Consider the following 24687-nt stretch of genomic DNA (forward strand, 5'->3'; position numbering starts at 1 on the left):
AGCAGCACATGGCAGGGATTACATGTGCTGCTTACAAACAGAGGACAGCTGCCGGAATACTCACTGCTCTCCATGCCGGGACTATGGGTATGGAGAACAGTGAGCATTCATTGCTATTGTGTACAATATGTGGCAAGGCACGCACTACTTATAAGATACGCCCAATTTATTAAGTGGCGTGTGCCTCCTAAGGAATCAGGCGACTCTTGCTCTATCATGCTCATTCATTAAGACAAGCTGGTACAAAACCAATTTTTTACCACCAAAGTGATCATTCTAAAAACCAAACCCATAAAATGTCGACATTTCACCTTTTTTTTTTTTGTCTTGCCCCAATTCACATTTTTGTTCCCATTTTTCGGTACATTATACAGTAAAATGAATGGTTCAAAACTACAACTTACAGTGGGTACAGAAAGATCTCTTTAAAATTTTCACTCTTTGTTTCATTGCAGCCATTTGGTAAATTCAAAAAAGTTCATTTTTTTCTCATTAATGTAAACTCTGCACCCCATCTAGACTGAAAAAAACAGAAATGTAAAAATCTTTGCAAATTTATTAAAAAAGAAAAAATGAAATATCACTTGGTCATAAGTATTCAGACCCTTTGCTAAGTATTGAGTAGAAGCACCCTTTTGAGCTAGTGAGTCATCTTGGGAATGATGCAACAAGTTTTTCACACCTGGATTAGGGGATCCTCTGCGGGATGGTGAACGTTGGTGGACAGCCATTTTCAGGTCTCTCCAGAGATGCTCAATTGGGTTGCGGTCAGGGCTCTGGCTGCACCAGTCAAGAATGGTCACAGAGTTAGTAACATAGTTATTAAGGTTGAAGTAAGACTTTAAGTCCATCTAGTTCAACCCATATCCTATCCTAACCTGCCCTAACATGTTGATCCAGAGGAAGCCACTCCTTTGTTATTTTAACTGTGTGCTTTGGGTCTATTGTCTTGTTGGAAGGTGGACCTTCGGCCAAGTCTGAAGTCCTGAGCACTCTGGAAGAGGTTTTCAATCAGGATATCTCTGTACTTGGCCGCATTCATGTTTTCTTCAATTTCAACCAGTCGTTCTGTCTCTGCAGCTGAAAAACACACCCACTGCATGATGCTGCCACCACCATGTTTCACTGATGGGATTGTATTGAGCAGGTGATGAGCAGAGCCTGGTTTTCTCCACACATACCGCTTAGAATTATCACCAAAAAGGTCTATCTTTGCTTCATCAGACAAGAAAATCTTATTTCTCATAGTCTGGGAGTCCCTCATGTATTTTTTTAGTAAACTCTGGGGTTTCATATGTCTTGCACTGAGGAGAATCTTCCGTTGGGCCACTCTGCCATAAAGGCCCAACTGGTGGAGGGCTGCAGTGATAGTGGACTTTGTGGAACTTTTTCCCATCTCCTTACTGCATCTGTGGAGCTCAGCCACCGTGATCTTGGGGTTCTTCTTTACCTCTTTCACCAAGGTTATTCTCCCACGATTGTTCAGTTTGGCTGGACGGCCAGGTCTAGGAAGACTTCTGGTGGTCCCAAACTGAGGCCACTGAGCTCTTAGGAACCTTGAGTACTGCAGAAATTCTTTTGTAACCTTGGCCAGATTTGTGCCTTGCCACAATTCTGTCTCTGAGCTCCTTGGCCAGTTCCTTTGACCTCATGATTCTCATTTGGTCTGACACGCCCTGTGAGCTGTGAAGTCTTATATAGACAGGTGTGTGCCTTTACAAATCAAGTCCCATCAGTTTAATTAAACACAGCTGGATTCCAATGAAGGAGTAGAACCATCTCAAAGAGGATCACAAGGAAATGGACAGTATGTGACTTAAATATGAGTGCCTGAGCAAAGGGTCTGAATACTTATGACCATGTGATATTTCAGTTTTTCTTTTTCAATAAAGTTGCAAAAATGTCTACATTTCTGTTTTTTTCAGTCAAGATGGGGTGCAGAGTGTACATTAATGAGAATAAAATGAGCTTTTTTGAATTTACCAAATGGCTGCAGTGAAATAAAGAGTGAAAAATTTAATGGGGTCTGAATACTTTTCGTACCCACTGTACCCCATAAAAAACAAGCTCTCCTATAGCTATATTGATGGAAAGACAAAGTTATGAATCTGTTATGGCTAAGGAAGAAAAAGCGAAAAAATGTCTGCATCTCCAAGTGGTTAAAGTGGGGCTATTTCCAATCTGTGTCTAATGTGTCCTATTCTTGAGAACTACTATTTAGGCATATTCCCCAAAACGTGAGCAGCAGGAGCTTGTGTTTATAGGGGTATATGCAGGCTTGGACTGGCCCACAGGAGAGCAAGAGAATTCTCCGGTGGGCCCCTGCAGGAGGGAGGTAAAACCCTGTTATATGAGCAGTACTTGGCACAATATACTGTACTTGAATCACTACGTACAGACAAAGGCAGCATCTTATTCATTTAACAATCTACCCAGTTCATTGTTATATACATTTCTGATTAAGGATGATGTCACATTTGCATGTAATTGAAAAGTGGTTCCCTGGAGTTGGTTACTTGGCACCCCAGTCCGACACTTGGTATATGCAGAGGTGGCCATTGTGCTTAAGAGGATCTAAAGCAGAGGTGCACAACCTTTTTTGGTCCAAGGGCCAAATTGTCATTCTGAACCAATCCAGGAACCACACTAAAAATTAAGGAGTAATCCTTCCTGTGACATTTGTGAATATTGCACGTATATACCATAAATTCCACTTACAGGGCTCTTACCTCCAAATAGAATCTGCTCCTAAATCCACATCAAAAACCGCATCAAATACTCTTTGAATAAGTTTTCTACTAATGAGAAAATCTCCTTTAGCGTGCACAGTACTGTTTTTATCATGTTAGTTTGAACATTTCTCAGGAAGACTAATAAGAAGCTTATTCAAAGAGTATTTAAAGCATTATTTTCCTGTGGATTTTCTGTACAATCTATTTCTAAATCCTTGTAGAAAAACTGTGTGAATAGGGCTTATAGAGGAAGAGGTTATACATGCACATGGCTCTCTATAAGTTTTCTTACTGCCCAATGTTTCAGAGCTACCTTAACCTACAGTGGAAAAAGCCGCGAATGTGGAAGGCTTCCTCTCTAATTCACAAACTACCTTCTGGAGTGCCAACGGGTTATGAGACCGCATTCTCCTGATGTATGAGGCATCCAGAGATGTCTACCATTAGTATGTGTCAGTCCTTGCTGCCTAGCTGCCGGCCACTACACTTCTTTGTGTGGCTGCCCACTTATACTTAAGCTGGTCTGTCCATATGACTATTGGCCGTACAGAATGCCACCGCGAGCCGTTTGTGGCCCCTGAGCTGTAGGTTGTGTAATCCTGGTCTGAAGGTGCGTCTACCACAGAGAACAGTATTGGCACGTTGTAAGTGGAGTACACATTTGCTTTTAAAGAGTACGTTCACTAGTGGTGTAAAGGGTATGTTACGTGTACCTAAGTTAAGGAAATCTTATTTTGCTCTTACATTGAGCACAGAAAAGTCTCTGATCGCTAATTCTTAAACTTAACATTGTTATTCATATTCACTTTTTACAGGGCCCTTCAGACTCGCTCGGTATCAGCATTGCTGGCGGAGTTGGCAGCCCCCTTGGGGATGTACCAATCTTTATAGCCATGATGCATGCAAATGGAGTTGTGGCCCAAACACAGAAGCTAAGGGTAAGGATAGTATCATGACTGATTTGTCATTTAGTGGATGGTTAGATCTTGTATACACTGATTTATTTTATAACTCCTCACTATGCAAAGAGTGTGCCACACAAAAGATAATTACGGTAGTCTAGTAAATGTACTTGGGTACATGCTCGTGTGCTGAGCGTCTTCGGTGTGCCCAAATAATATGTTTAATTCCCCCCCCCCGGCTGCATGTCTCGCGTCTGTTAGACAGCTGCAACACATGCAGGGATTGTCCAACAAAGAGGGAATCCCCGCATATGTGGCCGCTGTCTAATAGCCGCGAGACATGCAGCCGCCAGGACTCAAACATATTATCAGAGTATGCCAAAGACACTTTATTAGCACATGAGCATACTCTGGTGTTATCCAAGTATCTCGGGTGTGCTTGAGTACTATGTTCGAGTCCCCGCAGCTGCATGTCTCATGGCTGTTAGACAGCTGCAACACACGCAGGGATTGTCTAACAAACAGGGAATCCCTGCATGTGTTGCGGCTGTCGTAACAGCCATGAGACATGCAGCCGCCAGGACTCAAGCATTATCAGAGTATACCAAAGATACTCAGCACACGAGCATACTCGGGTGTTATCCAAGTATCTTGAGTGTGCTTGAGTACTATGTTCGAGTCTCCGTTGCTGCATGTCTCGTGGCTGTTAGACAGCCACCACACATGCAGGGATTCCTTGTTTGTTAGACAATCCCTGCATGTGTTGCGGTTGTCTAATAGTAGAGAACAGTGTGCACTACTAAGGAAGGTGCCGTAGTAGGATCCCACACCGTAAAGTAATAAAATTAAACTAGGCACTCAACTTAAAGATGTATTTTGTTGTCTTTTAATGTAGTCAAGGCAAAAAGTTTTGGCCGCATTTGGCCTTTATCAATTACAAACTATACAGGCGTGTCAGGGATTCGTGGGGAGTATGGGGCGTTAAAAGAGGAAAATCCCCAATGGTAAATAACGCAGGGGACCTGGATGTGTGCACGTAATTGATAAAGGCCAAATGTGGCCGAAACGTTTTGCCTTGACTACATTAAAAGACAAAAAAATACATCTTTAAGTTGAGTGCGGTTGTCTAACAGACTCGAGACATGCAGCCGCAGGGACTTGAACATATTATCCGAGCACACCCGAGATACTCTTATAACACCTGAGCATGCTCTGATGACACCTTATCCGAGCACGGTCGCTCATCACTAATAACTACTGGTATATAAATTAATTTAGTAAATCCTCAGGGTCTTTTCTGGCACATATAAACCATGGCAAAAGAACAAAAATAAATAAATAAAATGAAATATAAATAGAAAACTGAATATAAAGACATAGGCTAATTATATAAAAATAGTCATATTTTATTTCAAAGATTAAATTACCTACTAATAATAATAAATTTTATTTCTATAGCGCCGACATATTCCGCAGCACTTTACATTTCAGAGGGGACTTGTACAGACGATAGACATTTCAGCATAACAATAATCACATAGATCATAACAGATACCAAGAGGAATGAGGGCCCTGCTCGCAAGCTTACAATCTATGAGGGGAAAAGGGGAGACACGAAAGGTGGGTGGTAACAATTGCCCTGATTGTTTGGACCAGCCATAATGTTAAGTGTGTACGGACATAGAGGGCTAATAGATGCATAAAGCAGGTGGGAACATGATACGGGGAACCTGGTTATGGTAAAACTTTTGACTATGCCACACAGGGATAGTTAGGTTAATGTGTTGAGGCGGTGGGCCAGTCTGAATAAATGAGTTTTCAGGACACACTTAAAATTGTAGGGATTGGGGACTACTCGTATTGACCTGGGAAATGCATTCCAAAGAATTGGCGCAGCATGTGTATAGTCTTGGAGACGGGAGTAGGAGGTTCTGATTATCGAGGATGCTAACCTCAGGTCATCAGCAGAACGGAGGGCATGGGTAGGGTGGTAGACTGAAACAAGGGAGGAGATGTAGGGTGGTGCTGAGCCATGGAGTGCTTTGTGGGTGATGGCAATAAGTTTGTACTGGATTCTGGAGTGGATGGGTAGCCAGTGTAAGGACTGGCCCAAGGTAGAGGCATCAGTGTAATGATTGGCGAGGAATATGATCCTGGCTGCAGCATTCAAGACAGATTGGAGGGGGGAAAGTTTGGTAAGAGGGAGACCGATTAGAAGAGAGTTACAGTAGTCCAGACGAGAATGAATGAGAGAAACAGTAGATAGAAACAATTCTAGAAATGTTTTTGAGATGCAGATAACAAGAGCGAGCCAGTGATTGGATGTGGGGGGTGAATGAAAGCTCGGAGGCAAGTATGACCCCAAGACAGTGGGCATGTTGCTGGGGAGTAATAGTGGAACCACACACGGAAATGGCAGTGTCGGGTATAGGTGCATTAGTTGAGGGAGGAAACACAAGGAGTTCAGTCTTTGACAGGTTCAGTTTCAGATATAGTGAGGACATGATGTTAGACACAGCGTTTAGACAATCGCCGATGTTTTCTAGAAAGGCTGGCGTGATGTCAGGAGAAGCAGCGTATAATTGGGTGTCATCAGCATAGAGATGGTACTGGAAACTAAATCTACTGATTGTTTTACCAATAGGGGCAGTGTACAAGGAGAAGAGGAGGGGGCCTAGAACCGATCCTTGAGGAACCCCAACAGTTAGGGGAAGGTGAGAGGAGGAGGAAAAGATACAGTAAAGGAGCGGTCACAGAGATAGGAGGAGAACCAGGAGAGAACGGTGTCCTTGAGGCCAATGGAACGGAGCATAGTGAGGAGGAGCTGATGATCCACCGTGTCGAATGCTGCAGAGAGATCCAAGAGAATTAGCATGGAGTAATGACCATTTGATTTACCTGTTAGTAGATCATTAGAGACTTTAGTGAGGGCAGTTTCAGTAGAGTGTAGAGAGCGGAAACCGGATTGGAGAGGGTCGAGAAGAGAGTTATCAGAGAGATAGCGGATCAGACGGGAGTGGACCAGGCGTTCCAGGAGTTTAGAGATGAAGGGAAGATTAGAGACAGGTCTGTAGTTAGCGGCACAGTTTTGGTCGAGGGATGGTTTTTTAAGTAGTGGATGTATGATGGCATGCTTAAATAAGGAGGGAAAGATACCAGAGGAGAGAGAGAGGTTAAATATTTTAGTTCATCAACTGTAACAATAAAGTGCATTCTTTGCTCCATATCCAAACATATTACTAATCCATTGGCAAATGGAAAACAACTTTTCTCAGCCTTTCTTAAAAATCTGATAAATGCAATGGATATTAACAACCAAACAGGGAACATACAGTAGCCATCAATTTCAGTAAGATGTGAGTCAAACAACTGTTATAGAAATATGTAGCAATCACTATGAATGGTCCCAAATAATCATATATGAGATGGCCAAGGAACTTTGAATTGGAGTCATCGTACCACAGATCCCAGCATATCTAAAATTCTGTCGACTATGGTAATGCATTACATCACAGGGTGATATTTTTTAGTAGCCCAGTAATATGACATGCAGTTCTAGGTAGAAAATCATTGCATTATTAGGACATTGGTTATTCCAAGTATTCAGTATTGAATGCAAGAAAAAGGCTTTGTTTCTTAGTAAATTATTTGGCGAAGTAGCTTGTGTTCATAGATGTGCAGGCATTTAGTTAAGAATTACTAATAAACCATGTATTTTTTAAATAATCTTTTCTCCATTGTCAGGAAAGAAACATAGAAATATCATTTTAGGGAAATCTTTTTAGGAAACTGTGGCTTGAACACAAGATGGCAGCATATACCCAGATTTCACCAGTATGTTCTTGGCTTCTTTCCGTTTCCAGCTTTTACAATGGCTTTATACATATACACTGATGAATTGTTTCCTGGTTTGTTTGGTTTTGACTTTTATTAGCTTGGGGAGGATCCTTCAGCTATGGCATCACTAAATTTTATATTTTGGGTTCTTTGTATATTTTGTTTCAGAATTATGACACCTTTTTGTAAGAGTTTTGAGAGTAGTTCTCAGAGAACTTACGTTCATACTTAACATGTCTAAAAAATGGTATGTAGAAAGCTAAAAAGCAAGTGGATGACACAGACTGTATTCTTATGGTTAGGCCGGGGTCACACTTGTGAGTGTGACGCGAGAAACTCGCGCGAGTCTCTCTCAATACCCGGCACTGCCACCGGCACTCGGGACCGGAGTGTCTCTTTCTATGCAGCTGAACGCTCTGGTCTGGCTATTGAGGAGAGAGACTCGCGCGAGTTTCTCGCATTGCACTCGCAAGTGTGACCCCGGCCTTAGGCGTATGCTTTTCGTTAATTGTCACATGTCGAGTTCTCCATTTATGTAAAATTAGCTATTCTTTAGGGTACATATTTCTATATTTTTCCCTTCTCCCATGACAGAACTACCTGAAAGAGGGATCCAACCACCAAGCACAGGAAATATACTGAAATAAAAGGGTGACACCTCTCCCTCCTTCTCAGTTGCCTTCCTGTCCTTTTAACCCCTTGGTGACAGAGCCAATTTGGTACTTAATGGCCAAGCCAATTTTTACAATTCTGACTACTGTCATTATATGAGGTTATAGCACTGGAACCCTTCAGGTGCTTCTTGAGAACTAAAGCAATGTGGAAGGATAAAATGAACATTTTATTTTTTTCACCAAAAAATTACTTTGGAACCAAACTTTTTTATTTTTACAAGGTTATCAGGAGAAAATGGACCACAAAATTTGTTGTGCAATTTCTCCTGAGTACACTGATACACCGTATTTGGGGGAAAGCCACTGTTTGGACTCATGGCAGGGCTCAGAAGAGAGGGAGCAGCATTTTACTTTTTGAACCCAAAATTGGCTGGAATCAATGGCGGGCGCCATGTCGCGTCTGGAGACCCCCTGAAGTACTTAAACAGTAGAAACCCCCCAATTTTAACTCCAACCCTAACACAGCCCTATCCCCAACACACGCCTAATCCTAACCATAACTCTAACCACAACCCTAGCCCCAACCCTGACCATATCCCAACCCTGACCTTATCCCAACCCTAACCGTAGCCCAACCCTAACCCTAGCCCTAACATTAGCCCAACCCTAACCCTAGCTATAACACTAACCCTAGCCCCAACCCTAACCCAAACTATAACCCCAACCTAACCCTAACCTTAACAATAGCCCCAACCCTAATGGGAAAATGGAAATAAATACATTTTTTTTTTATTTTATTTTTTTCCTTATTGAGTAATAAGGGGTGATTTACTAATTTTTTTTATTTTGATAACTGTGATAGGGTCTATCACAGTGATCAAAATTAACCAATAGGAAAAATTTCCTATTGTTGCCAGGTGCCGGCCGGCAGATCTCGGCGGGATCACTGCATACGCGTCCGCCATTTTCTTCCTGGAAGAAGACGCCAACGACCAGAGGACATCACCAGGGGATGCATTAGGGTCTATTGACACCGGAGGTACCGGGGGGACCCCATTTCTCTCTCCTCTGATGTGCTAGATCATATCAAAGGAGAGAGAAATTAAATGGGAAATCAGACTTTTTTTTTTTGCGGTCACCATTATTCCGAATCATGTTCTTCGGGGTCTCAGCTACCCCCGCTAGCTGAGACCCCGGAAAATTTCCAACGCTGGGGGTCACTATATCCTTATTTCTCAGCGCTGTTAAACGGCGCTGTGGAATAAATACCCTTAACTACTGCCGTTAAAAGGCGTATCAGCGGTCGTTAAGGGGTTAAAAGGCCTCCTTGTTTTTGTTTCAATCACTAGGAAAGACCAAAAAAAGATATAGTTAAGAACAACAGGAAATGTACGCTATGTAAAATCTCGCTAACAGGTGACTGGCAGAATAGTCTCTGTTCAGCCTGTATTCAGAAGACAATTAGTGAGGAGATAGTGACACCCCCCAGGTGGTCATCAGAAGATCATTTAGCCCTAGAGACGGAGGTCTTGGGCGTAATGGGGAAACAGGTCTTGTGCGCGGTTCCTGAAGAAGGAAAAGGAAGGGGATTTTATTCCCCCGTTTTTATATGAAAAAAAAAAAAACAACTTGAAGAACCTAAATTGATGGATAAAATATCAGACCTTCAAGGTGGCTAAAAAGCTACTGTTTCACAACTGTTTCACAGCGGTCATAGAGTTAAAGGATGCTTATTATCACATCCTGATTCATTTAGACTAGTGGTTCCCAAACTCAAGTCCTCGCGGACCCCAACAGGTCATGTTTTCGGAATTCCATAGTGTTACACATGTGAGAGAATTCCTGATGCCTTGATGATACTTCCATCACCTGTGAAATACTAAGGAAATCCTGAAAACATGACCTGTTGGGGTCCGCGAGGACTGGATTTTGGGAACCACTGGTCTAGACCATCAAAAGTTCTTGCGAGTCGCCTTATACATGCAAAGAGAAATAAGGCTTTCTCAATTCAGAACACTTCCATTTAGTGTGTCTGTGGCTCCAAGAATCTTAACCTTTGGTAAATCTCTCAGGTATGCTGTCATGGGTGAAGGGAAAACACCAAGGTTACTTACCGATAGCCGTTTTTTCCAGAACATATGACGGTACCCGTATATTCTCCCTGCCCTTTCTCATTGTGTTGGTGTTTACTTTAGATTTGGGTGAAATAATGTTGGTGTCAGTTATGTATAGAATTTTTTTTTTGGAGGTCCTCTCATGCTGTGTAACTTAACTGATGCTGGGGAGAGGTGCCACCCTATTATTTCAGTAGCTTTCCCGGCGGGTGGATCACTCTCTCAGGTATGCGGTCATGGGTTCTGGAGAAAACAGCTACCCGTAAGTAACCTTGGTATTTCATGTACATGCTTTTGTTTCCCCAAGTTTCTGATTAACATCTATATTGCAAAAGTGCAATGCATACTGCTGATCAACCTCAAGCATTTTCTTCTTTGCCTTTCTTCAGTGCTTAATCAGGGTAACTAGGAAACTTAAAAGGGTTATCTCATGTTCTGCAGGAGTGCACCACTCCCCATGCTTCCTGATTGCTGCTTGATTGACTGTTTGGACCAGCAGCATTGTCACGCAGATGGCCTAAACTGTGTGCTCTATAATGCTGCAGAGGCAACTATGCTTCTGCAGCATCATGAAGCTGCCTGGGATTAGGTGATAACCTGTTCTCCAACGATCCCCAGCAGCTTCAGAGCAGCGCTCACAAGCTGAGATGCTTAGAAGGTGTTTGTAGGCATTACCCATGATCGTCCACTACTGCTAGCCTGCAATAGTAGCTGGTTCCAAGGCAGCAAGCAGGAAACAAAATGAAAAATCCTTCTATTCTTGAAAAGGGAGAGGATTTATAATAAGTAAATTTATACAAGCACCTCACAATTTTTCCATTAAGGCCACCGGGATCACACATGTGAGAAACTCGAACGAGTCTCGCATCTCAACTTTAAGTGTTCTCTGATCAGAAACCCCTTTAATAGGTTATTCTAGTGTTAATTAGGCTGGGATCACACATGCGAGAAAATCGGACGAGTCTCGCACATCAATACCCGGCACTGCCGCCAGCACTCGGGAGTGGAGCGTGCGACTCCATGTATTTCTATACAGCTTGTAGAGATCCACCAAATGAGTGGACGGGGATTTACTCGCTTGGCCGGTCTTGGAGGCATACGTGGGGACACTCCGGATTAACCAGTTCATTCGGTTTATTAGACGTCAGCATAAAACGCTCTTCATGAACATAACAGCGTGCAGCTTCCTGTACAACGTCCGTTAAACATGCAGCGTTACCACATAAAGCATACAAAGTCTCTTTCTGACCCCGGTCAGCGTAACTCACAGTTCATCCCTCACGGGATATCAGGGAAGCAGCTGCACTGGGATCACCGTTTCCGACAAAACCTTGCTCACTAGGCCGTCTACAGTTTCAGACCCGCAGCCGGGCAGTAGCTTCCCTATGCAGAGCCGTCACAGACTCTATCAGGCCTTTCCATGTGCTCTTCCAGGAAGTTCAGTCCCAGACACTTCCAACACACACAGGCCTTCCAGGACCTTGCACTCTGACCACTCAGGATCAAACACATAACCCCTGTGACCAACCTCAGTCACACTAAATGGTACATGACCACACCCACAAGTGAGGTATGGATCACATGGTCGTGACCTCACTATAGGTCTTATTACATACAGCCAGACACATACAGGCTTTATCATGGGCATTCAGACATACGCCCGCATGCATATTCTGAGTAGCATACACAGCGCCCCCTAGCATTAACAGAAGTTACTGCACCACAAGCTGCACGCTCCGCTCCCGAGTGTCGCCGGCAGTTCCGGGTATTGACGTGCGAGACTCGTCCGATTTTCTCGCATGTGTGATCCCAGCCTAATTAACACTAGAATAACCCATTAAAGGGGTTTCTGATCAGAGAACACTTAAAGTTGAGATCGGGGTGAAATCAACTTTGAAAATCTATGGCAAATCTACAAGATAATAAGCTTGCTGCAATTTGTGAAAATCCACAACATTAACTGAAATTTTCACAGATTTTTTTCTCTGCTAAAACCACATTGCAAATATACCGTGAATTTGCTATATTTTGAATATGGGCTAACAGTGCAGTCGTAGGAAAGGGTAGAAGGTTATCCTATAATTTGAATTGTCCACTTGGAGCTAGTTGAGGTATTCCTTAGCTGCTGGACAGTGCATTTGGGTGGACCCATCTCCTAGATGCCTTTAGTTATTATTTAGGTCATGTTAAGATTTGTTGCAGTTTTATTTTAAGGATTCCATACTTATAATTTGCAATTATGTATAGTGCCTTACATATAAATGTCATTTTTAGAACCAAATTCAGTAGACAGTAGTAGACCTTCTGCTACAGACGTGAGTGATTTCTTAAATTGCCATGATGCCAGCTATGCCATGAAGTTGCCTTCTTACATATACTGAGTCCACATTTAAAGTCATAGTGACTACTTAAAAGGGTCTCCCTATTGAGAACCTCCATCACCAGCTATTTCCATCACATTAGTAGACTGAATGGACCAGCAATGTACTTTGTTGGCTGCCGCTTCATTCTCTTTACTTCTTGCCATGATCATGCAGCTAAGGACTATGTGGTGTTCCCTTCTTTTAGCCTCATTATCAGCTCCTGCTAATCTTAATTTTGCCAACTATTCAGTGCATAGGAGAAATGTATTTGGCCTGAACACTCCTTTAAAATGTGCTTTAGTTAATCTAGGTTTCAGTATTCCTTTGTAAGTTAAAGGGTGTCCCAAGAATAACTTCCGCTAGGTTACATCAATAATCTTAGGTGGTTCTCTCACCCTCACCATGTCCAGTGAAGCACTTTCAAGCTGGTCTTGTTGACAGGCATCAGCAGTGACTTCAGGAATTTTTCACATGTGACCGCTGCACCCCATCATTGAGCTCATCTTCTCTGCCGATTTAGGCAGAGATGCAACACTGGACTCCATTTTAGTAGCATGTGAGTTTATTATTTTAACCTAGCAGAAGCCGATGGGCAGAGAAAAGTTATTCCCAGGAAACCTTGTTGATGTACAGCTATAGGAAAAATTACAGTTGGGAAAAGAGGTGATTCCTTATGTTCATTTCAGTATATTAGTCAAGTGCTCTCATAATAATAAAGTATATTTTGTTCCTACTGTGATCCGAGTCCGTGACTCTTTGTCTTTCTTTGTAACCTTCATTTTTTCTTTCTCTTCATACACAAAGGTTGGCGACAGGATTGTTAGTATTTGTGGGACACCGACTGATGGAATGACTCACTCAAAGGCTGTCAGCCTCTTGAAGAATGCCACAGGCACAATGGAGCTGCAGGTAACACTGCTTGGCATTGTTCAGCGCCATTCATGCAGCTCCTGTTAATCCACTGTCAAAATAAGCTCTGCTTCCCCCTGGATTAACAATGGAGCTACATAAACCTTCACCTTTTTACATATTGAGAAAGACTAAGCAGATATCAGTAACTTACTTTACAGTTGTAAGGTTAAAAAAAAAGTGCCTATAAGGCTGTGTGCACACGCTGCGGATTCCGCTGCGGATTAATCCGCACGGATTTTGCAAAAACCGCAGATAATCCGCAGGTCCAAAGACCTGCGGATTATCTGCGGTTTTGCCTGCGGTTTGGTCCTGCGGATTCACTATCTCCACAATGGTGGAGATAGGAACCCGCAACGGTTTCCGCAGAAAGAATTGACATGCAATTCTTTCTGCGGATTCAAAACCGCAGCAAATCCGCGCGTTTTTTTCCGCAGCGTCGGCACAGAGTTTTTTGTTTTTCCATTCAAATGAATGGTACTGTACACCGCAGCTAAAACTGCTGCGTGTCCGCAGCGGCCAAAACCGCTGCGGAAACGCAGCGGAATCCGCAGCGTGTGCACACAGCCTTAGGTAGGTAAGAGGGACGAGGTTACAGCTTCAGAAGCCCCTTGAGCACATTGGCTTTGACAGTATGACACTTAGATGCCTTTGCCAGGTTATGTTCCCCAAGATTCGGCACCATTAGAAGATGATAGGTAGTGATCTTTTCCCTGCCGCCTATGACAGTACACTTTTGGTAGTTAAGGACAAGGTGAACCTTCCTAAGGAGGACATGTCACTTGCTAAAAAAAATTGAGTTAAATACCTTGTAAAAATATATGAGCTCCCCTATTTCTGTCACACTTTTCTGATTAGTGCCATGTTACTACATTGCAGAGATATTCCTGTTTGTTTCTTTTAGAGCTCCTGTTTGTTTCTTTTAGAGCACAGTGTGGGAAATTTCTGTTTGTAGTCCAACTGGTCGTTTCTTTAGAGTCTTCTCTTGGGGTATGCGCTTTTTCACCTCCCTCCCAGATGCAGCTATTTACAGCTCAGCAGCATCCTAGACTGATTGCTCTGCAGCTCATCTAGCAGTCTGTGATTGGCAGGGTCTGGGAGAGAGGCGTGAAAGCGCAGACCGCCAAGAGAAGATTCTGCAGAAACACCCAGTTGTACTTTAAGAAGAGATTTCACATAGTGCACTCCAAAAGAAAGAAATGTGAATATCTGTGCAATTCAGTGATGCAGAACCTAAAGAAAAAGTGGCAGAATCGAGAAGCGCAGTGTATTTAACTCGATAGTTTCAGCAACTGACACATCCTGTTTAATAGGAACCTTCCTGCTTTCCAAATAAGTGCCAGCATGAAATCCTGAAAGGTTTTGTAACATGTGTCATATTTGTGTATTTAGAGAAACTGGTCAGTCAAGCCGACCAAGACAGGGAGAAGCCAGAGAAAGGAACTCTGCAAACTCAATACTTGTCTGTATTTACTGGCCTCAGTAGTCTTATTTTGCATTTTGTTGAGGCACTTGATTGGCTGCAGTGGTCACATGGTGTACATACAACATCATCACTGCAGCCAGGTAAATGGAGACTGATGCAAAAGCCAACGTATGGCTAGTTAGCACAGCCGGTGGAAGAGGTGCCATGCAGTTGGTTCCCAAACCTTAAGTATATATGTATAGCAAGCCTTTCACAGCTTATTTAATAATATTTATCCACTGGCAATACCTTTGTGAGATTCACACATATTCTCTTACACTTACCCTAGTACACTGACGAAGGTCTATAATGACCGAAACATTTGCATCTAGTGGCTACTGTATGTATTAAAATTATTTTTCACATCCGCAATTCACGAGTGTGCCCAAGTATGATGTAAAGGCCAAGACTAGGCACTGAAATACTGGAGATTAAATGGCTTAGTAACACTTTTTGTTATTTTATTACAATTTTTATCAAAACTCAGAACAGTCTGAATTAAAGCTATTAAAGGAAAAAGGTGTAAACCACAGAAAATACAGTAATGTTCAAATTTTACATTACAGGTAGTGGCTGGGGGCGATGTGAGCGTGGTCACCGGTCAACAACAGGAACATGTTGGCACTGCAGTGAGCTTTTCTGGCCTTGCTTCAAGCAGTATATTACAGGATGATTTAGGGTAGGTATTATTTCACAAATCATGCACATATTCTGCTACTATAATGTAACCTTTGTAAAATCTTATCATCTCATCCAATAGGCTTTTTAGGATGTATTTACAAATACTAGTTTATAGCCAAATCACAGCAAAAGAACCTATCATTTATGTAAAAAAAATAAAATAAAATGTTTCTAAAGCTGCAGCATAGTGACCTTACATGTTGAACATTTTAGACTTTTCTAGCAACTGTTTAGAATCTATAGATACTTCTTGAAAGCTACCGCGTTTCCCCGAAAATAAGACCTACCCTGAAAGTAATCCCTAGCATGATTTTACAAGATTTTTGGAATATCTTTGAAATATAAGCCCTACTACAAAAATAAGGCCTAGTTATAGTTCAGGACAGGGGCGACTGATCAATTGTCCAGGGCTACCCTCTCTCAGGGGCCCCCAGCATTTTCCGAGATTAAAACTGCTTAAGGACCTTTGGTGACATCACGGTGGTGTTACCATGATATCACAGAGTCCTGTAACTGCAGGAGCGTATAGGAACTAAATAGGAGACAGGCTGCTATGCAGGGCCAAGGGAGCAATCTGAGCAATTTCTCAGGGACCACCTCTCTTAGGATCCTCTAGTATTTCTATTTTAAGGTTGACATAAAGGGAAGGTGCCGTGTTTTTTCATAATTTAATGTAAAAAAGAAAATAGTATAAAAAGATATTGTCCCCTAAGCTTGACTCAGTGGTGAGTATGTTTTTTTTTTTTTTTACTGTATTAATGCAGCCACTGGGGGGCTGCCATCTTACCTTTCTGGCTGCTGAACGACACTTTCCATGCTCATTTACGGCAGTCCCTGGGCATAAGAGACAATAGTCGGCTCCCGACCCTATCTCTTTCATTGCAGCTGCATCAGGAGTGAACTGGGGGCACCTCTGTGGGCAGCTCATTTCACAGCTGTAGGTGTGGCCAGGCTCCATCTTATTAGAGCCCAGTGCTTTCCTTTTAGCTTCATTTACACTCTATTGCAAGCCCTGTTATCACTGATGCTGTGCTGTTCCACCATAACAGGGCTGCAAGAGAGGATACAGGACGAGCTCCTGGAGACCGAGCTGCTCTTTCCAAAACACCCGACCATCTGCTGCCCCTGCTCTTGCAAAACATAGGAGGAGCTGCTCCTTGCTCTTTCAAAACACTTGGCAATCTGCTGGACATCTAATCCTCTCCTGTGTGATACTGACTGCTGAGCCGTGTATCTAATCCTCTCCAGTGTGATACTGTGTGCTGAGCCGTGTATCCAATCCTATCCCGTGCGATACTGCTGAGCCGTGTATCTAATCCTATCCTGTGTGATACTGACTGCTGAGCCGTGTATCTAATCCTATCCTGTGTGATACTGACTGCTGAGCCGTGTATCTAATCCTATCCCGTGTGATGCTGACTGCTGAGCCGTGTATCTAATCCAATACCGTGTGATACTGCTCTCCTGAAATACTCTGTGCTGCTGTCACCCTGCTCCTCCACCATATATCTCCTTCTGTGCCCCCCATAGACCAGTACACTGCTCTCCTGAAATACTCTGTGCTGCTGTAACCCTGCTTCTCCACCATATATCTCCCTCTGTGCCCCCCATAGACCAGTACACTGCTCTCCTGAAATACTCTGTGCTGCTGTCACCCTGCTCCTCCACCATATATCTCCCTCTGTGCCCCCCATAGACCAGTACACTGCTCTCCTGAAATACTCTGTGCTGCTGTCACCCTGCTCCTCCACCATATATCTCCCTCTGTGCCCCCCATAGACCAGTACACTCCTCTCTTGAAATACTCTGTGCTGCTGTCACCCTGCTCCTCCACCATATATCTCCCTCTGTGCCCCCCATAGACCAGCACACTGCTCTCCTGAAATACTCTGTGCTGCTGTCACCCTGCTCCTCCACCATATATCTCCCTCTGTGCCCCCCCATAGACCAGTACACTGCTCTCTTGAAATACTCTGTGCTGCTGTCACCCTGCTCCTCCACCATATATCTCCCTCTGTGCCCCCCATAGACCAGCACACTGCTCTCCTAAATACTCTGTGCTGCTGTCAACCTGCTCCCAGAATCCTTGCTGCCTGCCATCCTCGGTGACTGAAGACCCCATTCCTCACTTCAGATCCTGTCCTGGCGATGTGTGAAAGTGAGGCGACAGGGGACTGATATATGGTGGAAAGAGCAGAGTGACAGCAGCACAGAGTATTTCAGGAGAGCAGTGTGCTGGTCTATGGGGGGCACCCTGTTCAGTGCCAGGGATTGTACATAAAGTGCTGTGTTATATACACATGGATGGACCGTCTGCTTGTCTGCTCCACAGAAACATTTGTGCTGATTGATGGCCTGTTCTGATCCAGACTTTGCATGCAAAGACAGTCAGTAACTTTGCAGGCCCCATCAAAATGGCTGCTCACTGTGTACCTAAATGTCATCCTCTCTTTTCCCTTAGCAAACACCCAGAAGGGGAGGAGAGGAGTGACTTCACACCCATGTCAGCAGATTCCGCCCATAATTACTGCAGGGCAGTAATGTGAGCAAGTTGTACACTAGGTTTTTGTGCCAAATTTCAGTAGCTGCTCCCCCTAGTGTTAAAAAGTGGAAATGCCAAACTTTTTAAAATTATTTTTCATATTTTACAAAATTAAAACGAAATGATAATATTTTTTAAGAAAATGTAAACATTGATTCTTCACATTTTTTCAATTGCTGAAAAAAAATTTTTGGATGGCACCTTCCCTTTAAGAACTTTTGGTGACATCAGTCATGTGACCATGACATCACCAAAGGTCCTTTAACCCTTTAATGACTGCCGATACACCTTTCAACGGCGGTAGTTAAGGGTACTTACACCACAGTGCTGTTAATTAACGGCGCTGTGAATAAAGTAAATAGCGCTCCCCAGAGTCGGATTTTCTCTGGGGTCTTGGCTTCCGGGGGTAGCCGAAACTCCAGAGAACATGATTCGGGTCGGTTTTTATCGACCCCGCTTTTGCGACCGCCGTTATTAACCGTATAACGGCGACCGCAAAAAAAGCTGCAATTTTGCATTGTGATCGCACATCAGAGGAGAGAGAAATAAGGTCCCTGATACCTCCCTGTGGTCTTCGTAGTCCCCGGGCCCTCCTGCCTCATCCGGTGGGCGCCGTCATCTTGGTCCCAGCAGCAAATGGCGGGCGCATGCGCACTGCGCCCACCGAATTAGCCGGCCGGCAGATTCCATTCATTCATTTATTTTGATCACTGTGATAAACTATATCACAGTGATGAAAACAAAAAAAATAGTAAATAAACCCACCCTTTATCACCCCCTTAGTGAAATGTAATGAAATAAAGAAAATATATTTGTTTTCATTTTTCGGTTAGGGTTAGAATTAGGGTTAGGGTTGAAATTAGGGTTAGGGTTGGGATTAGGGTTAAGATTAGAGTTAGGGATTAGAATTAGGGTTAGGGTTGGGATTAGGGTTAGGGGTGTGTTGGGGTTAGGGTTGGAGCTAGAATTGAGGGATTCCACTATGTACCAACTTTGGGGTTCTAATTTCTCCCATTACGCTTGGGAAAATAAAAAAAATTGGGGGCTAAAAAATCATTTTTGTGGAAAAAAGATTTTTTATTTTCACGGCTCTGCATTATAAACTTCTGTGAAGCACTTGGGGGTTCAAATTGATCACCACACATCTAGATAAGCTCCTGGGGGGGGGTCTAGTTTTCAAAATGGGGTCACTTGTGGTGGTTTCTACTTTTTAGGCACATCAGGGGCTCTGCAAACGCAACATGATGCCCGCAGAACATTCCATCAAAGTCTGCATTCCAAAATGGCGCGCCTTCCCTTCCGAGCTCTCCCATCTGCCCAAACAGTGGTTCCCCCCCCACATATGGGGTATCAGCGTACTCAGGACGAATTGCACAACAACTTTTGTGGTCCAATTTCTCCTATTACCCTTGGGAAAATAAAAATAGTGGGCTAAAAATAATTTTTAAGGAAAAACAAATGATTTTTTATTTTCACTGCTCTGCGTTATAAACTTCTGTGAAGCACTTGGGGGTTCAAAGTGCTCACCACACATCTAGATAAGTTCCTTATGGGGTCTAGTTTCCAAAATGGTGTCATTTGTTGGGGGTTTCCACTGTTTAGGCACATCAGGGGCTCTCCAAACGCAACATGGCATCCGATCTCAATTCCAGCCAATTCTGCGTTGAAAAAGTCAAACGGCGCTCCTTCCCTTGCGAGCTCTGCCGTGCGCCCAAAAAGTGGTTGACCCCCACATATGGGGTATCGGCTTATTCATGAGAATTTGCACAACAAATTTTGTGGTTCTTTTTCTCTTTCAACACTTGTGAAAATAAAAAAAATTGGTTCTGAAATAAATTTTGTGCAAAAAAAAAAGTTAAATGTTAATTTTTTTCCTTCAACATTGCTTCAGTTCCTGTGAAGCACAGAAAGGGTTAATAAACTTCTTGACTGTGGTTTTGAGCACCTTGAGGGGTGCAGTTTTTAGAAAGGTGTCACTTTTGGGTATTTTCTGTCATCTACACCCCTCAAAATGACTTTAAATATGATGTGGTCCCTAAAAAAATGGTTTTGTAAATTTTGTTGTAAAAATGAGAAATCGCTGGTTAACTTTTAACCCTTATATCTTCCTAGCAAAAAAAAATTGTTTCCAAAATTGTGCTGATGTAAAGTAGACATGTGGGAAATGTTAGTTATTAAGAAATTTGTGTGGCATATCTCTCTGATTTAACGGCATAAAAATTTAAAGTTTGAAAATTGCAAAATTTTTGCCATATTTCTGTTTTTTTCATAAATAAACACAAGTCTTATAGAAGAATTTTTTACCACCAACATGAAGTACAATATATCAAGAAAAAACATTCTCAGAATCAGCGGGATCCTTTAAAGTGTTCCAGAGTTATAACCACATAAAGTAACAGTGGTCAGAATTGTAAAAATTGGCCTGACAAATATTCAGGATTGAGAGTCCTCAGTGGTTGATACCTTTTAATGGCTAACTGAAAAGATGGTAATACATTGCAAGCTTTCGAGACTACTCAGGTCTCTTCATCAGGCTAGACTAATACAAAATCTGAAGTCACATATTTATGCACAATACAGCCTAGAAAAAATGCAATAGATAAGACAAGTGACGTGAAGCAGAACTATCAATATGGGAGAGGGAGAAACATAAATATAAACATTGGACCAGTTCATAGATAAGGAGTCTGGATGTTTTAAGGTCCTCTGATTGGGGTCCAGTTCTGTGACCATAAAACATCCGGACTCCTTATCTATGAACTGGTCCAATGTTTATATTTATGTTTCTCCCTCTCCCATATTGATAGTTCTGCTTCACGTCACTTGTCTTATCTATTGCATTTTTTCTAGGCTGTATTGTGCATAAATATGTGACTTCAGATTTTGTATTAGTCTAGCCTGATGAAGAGACCTGAGTAGTCTCGAAAGCTTGCAATGTATTACCATCTTTTCAGTTAGCCATTAAAAGGTATCAACCACTGAGGACTCTCAATCCTGAATATTTTTCTATCCACTGGCTAACACGGTACAAAGATATACATCTTTCCTGTATCAAAAATTGGCCTGGTCATTAAGCTGCAAAATGGCTCTGTCACTAAGGGGTTAACTGCAGGACTCTAGAGGAACTGAAGAGCAGACTGGCTGGTATGTACCGTATGTATAGAGTGTATATATTTACATGTGTATGTACAATGTGTGTGTATATACATGTGTATATACAGTGTGTGTGTGTGTGTGTATATATACATGTGTATGTGTGTGTGTATATGTGTGTGTATACATATATATATATAAATGTGTATGTGCAGTGTGTATGTATATGTACATGTGTATGTGCGTGTGTGTATATGTACATGTGTATGTGCAGTGTGTGTATATGTACATGTGTGCAGTGTGTGTATATACTTGTGTATATGCATTGTGTGTGTATATATACGTGTGTGTGCAGTGTGTGTGTATTGTAGGGATTCAACTCGCTTCGGTGCGACGGGAGACAACCAGGAGGCACGTTGCTTTTAAAAGTTCACAGGGTTTTTTGCTTCATAACCCATAAACCAGCACATAACATAAGGAATAGCCTTTAGCTCAGGCGAAAGCAAGTATAAGTGTCCATGATTTCAGGCTCAGTCCTGGAGCCTCAGCAAACACAGGAGGCTTATCCTTCCTCACATACAGCCAATATACATAGTCCTCCCCGGGTCAGCAGCCTCAGCACGTGGTCTTCAGGAAGGTAGCACACCTTCTTCCACCTAGGCCTATCGGGACCTTCCACATGGCTCAATCAGATCCATGCGCTCTCTCTCTCGTGTGACCTACTCTGGTTACCTTATATGGTCTGTAGCCACACCCAGCGGGTCACATGGCTATGACCTCATCACAGGTCCTTCAAGCATTCATACACATATACTTTATTATGACACTATTAAACACACCCCTGGGTGGATTTGTAGATAGCTCTCGCTGACACAGTGTAGCAACAGCTCAGCAGTGCCTCTGCTGATCAGCACATAAGCAAGCCTTCATCTCAAGGCCACCTAGCTTGAGATACATAACGATCCTTCAGCCTCCTGTACCCATTACCACAATGGATATGACTGTAGGCCCGTCCTGGGACACCCACATAGCGCCTCCTAGCGGACATAGTGGTCACTGCACCACATACCTCCCCCCTCTGTTCAAACTTGTGGGGTTGAACACATGACATCACCCAGGGATCTCGAGACTGGGCACCCATGTCACCTTGCCTTACTAGACGAGAGGACCATCTCCATCTGTTTCGACAGTCATACTGCATCATATTTACGTTAGGCCGCCCCCAGCGGTCAGTATCTCGTCCTTGGGCTTTGGCCTTTCCGTCAACGTCCGTCAGCGTGACCAGACATTCATGAGTCTCCACCTGTCTGCGATGCGCTCCGTCACCCGACCTTTCTCTCACTGGCCGGCTCTCCCGGTTTGTACGGTCATGAGTCCCACGTCCAGTCGAGCCAACTGGCTGGTCTGAGTCTGACCCTTTGTTGCTAAGTCCACCACCGGGTCTCCTGCCTATGCTACTAAGATTAGAACTGCCACTTGCGGACTCTCGACGTTCTTGTCTTAGACTACCTGTCCTTTCATTATTTGGAGGATCCCTTCGGGCCCTTACACCTTGGGTTGGAGGTGGATGCCACCTGACATTCTGTATCTGCTTATTCATTTGCAGTCAGTCCGGTCTTAGCTGCTCTATCTCCTTCAGGTACACTACCCGATATTACAGGAGCATGCGAAGTTTCCCAATGCTTTCCACCGAGCCAACCACAATGACTGGAGCCATGTCATCTTCAACAACAACTTTGATTTCCCCAGCAGGTGGGATCCTCACTCTCTTCATACTGGATCGATTTACCATCTCCTGCATCACCTTTCCAAGTCTGCCAACGACTTTCCCCACCAGATTTCTGGGTACCGGAATTATGCCTTCCACAAAGCCCATTCGACTTTGAGCCTCCCTCGCAAGCTCCAGACACTTCCCTCAAGATATCTGCCACGACTGGGTGACTGTCTTTTGCAGCTCTTGGCTCACCATCTTCATGAGATTACAGTCTTCAGGTCCCTTTTCCAAGATGGGCTTTGGCAGTTCTGCCTTATTATCACTTGTGCCCGGCCGCTGTACTTCTTCGTCCCAGCTCTTCTCCCGCAGAAGACCTTTTACTACTCCTCTGAGTTCTTGGAGAACTTTATCCCACTCCTCTGCCAGGCAGCGACGCTCATCCTCTCTCCGGAGAATCTCCTGTTGATGCTTCTCTTGGGCCACTCTGAGCACCTCCATATCCTTCACTATAGCTTTGTTCATAGTTTGACACACTGAGAGGTGACCTCTGAACTCAGAGACTTCCTTCTCCAGCTCATCTACTCTGTGCTCAGCTGCTTGCCTTAGGACTCTTTCCCGTTCGAGATGTCCTTCCACTGTCTCCTTTAACAGCTGTATCTCACGATCCTGTTCTCTTTTGGCCAGCATGTGTCTCACCACTACCTCTTTAATTATATCTTCAAAGGGTACCACTGGGTCAGTCCCATCAGTCTCATCTCCCAGCCCACCATCCGTCATGTCACAAGACGACAGGTCCGTAAGTTGGGCAGATGTACCTTTTCTTCCGGTCAGTTCTACCTCTGACCTGTCCATGTCAGGAGGCGTCACCGTCTCAGTGTCCGCTGGCCCCACAGTCGAAACGTCTTCACCGTCCGACCATACGTCATCAAACACGACAAAGTCTCGACCCCTCTCAAAGGTATGCACTAAGTTTGGTGGCATAATACCACCTTGACACTTCCCCTTTGTCATCTCAATCATAACTCTGTCCACCGTATAATTCACAATGACCCCATGGTCACAGCGAACCCTGACGTTTTTCTCGGTCAGAGATAAAATGAGAGGAGTTCCTGTCAGAGTCACCTGACTCTTTGAGTCCAGCCTACCAAGGACTCCTTCCCGGTGCAGCATCATGGTACACACCTGTGGCCCGTCGTTATCAGGAAAATACATGCCGCAGTCCTCAAAACTCATACACACACACTGCGGTTCCCCAGACATACCCACTGAGGCAAACAGTGCTGCCATTTCCTGAACCACCCCAATTTAGGTCGCCGCCCCTCCTGGCACTCCACCCCTTTTTGGGTTACCACCCCACTTTGGGTCACCGCCCCCTTTTGGGCTACCACCCCAATTTGGGTCACCACCCCCTTTTGGGTTACCACCCCAATTTGGGTCACCGCCCCCTTCTGGGACTCCACCCCCTTTTGGGCTACCACCCGACTTGGGTCACCTCCCCCTTCTGGGACTCCACCTCTTTCTGGGCCACCACCCCGATTTGGGCCACCGCCCCCTTTCGGGATTTCCCCATGTCCGTTCTGCAGAACTTCTTATGCCACAGTTCACACAGTACAGTTTATGTCTTTTTGGGCTGGTACTGGCCCTTTTAGCACGGCACCACACCTGTTCCTTCTGGCGCTGCCACAGCTCCTGCTGTCACAAATCACCGGCACCACCGGTTG

The 24687-nt window shown here is 43.8% G+C and overlaps 1 protein-coding gene across 9 annotated transcripts in view; it reads left to right on the forward strand.

Annotated features, from left to right (window-relative positions):
* MPDZ (multiple PDZ domain crumbs cell polarity complex component) overlaps positions 1-24687 on the forward strand; it is a 249883-nt gene that overhangs the window by 210080 nt on the left and 15116 nt on the right. For all 9 annotated transcript variants that reach the window (XM_073572172.1, XM_073572174.1, XM_073572176.1 and 6 more), the window contains 3 exons: positions 3548-3670; positions 13367-13471; positions 15503-15615. In XM_073572172.1, coding sequence (XP_073428273.1) covers positions 3548-3670; positions 13367-13471; positions 15503-15615 — 341 coding nt within the window. The remainder of the gene's footprint in view (positions 1-3547; positions 3671-13366; positions 13472-15502; positions 15616-24687) is intronic.

Source organism: Dendrobates tinctorius, unplaced genomic scaffold (genome assembly GCF_039654945.1).
Source record: "Dendrobates tinctorius isolate UK_male_01 unplaced genomic scaffold, ASM3965494v1 ptg000031l, whole genome shotgun sequence".
Taxonomy (NCBI): Eukaryota; Metazoa; Chordata; class Amphibia; order Anura; family Dendrobatidae; genus Dendrobates; species Dendrobates tinctorius.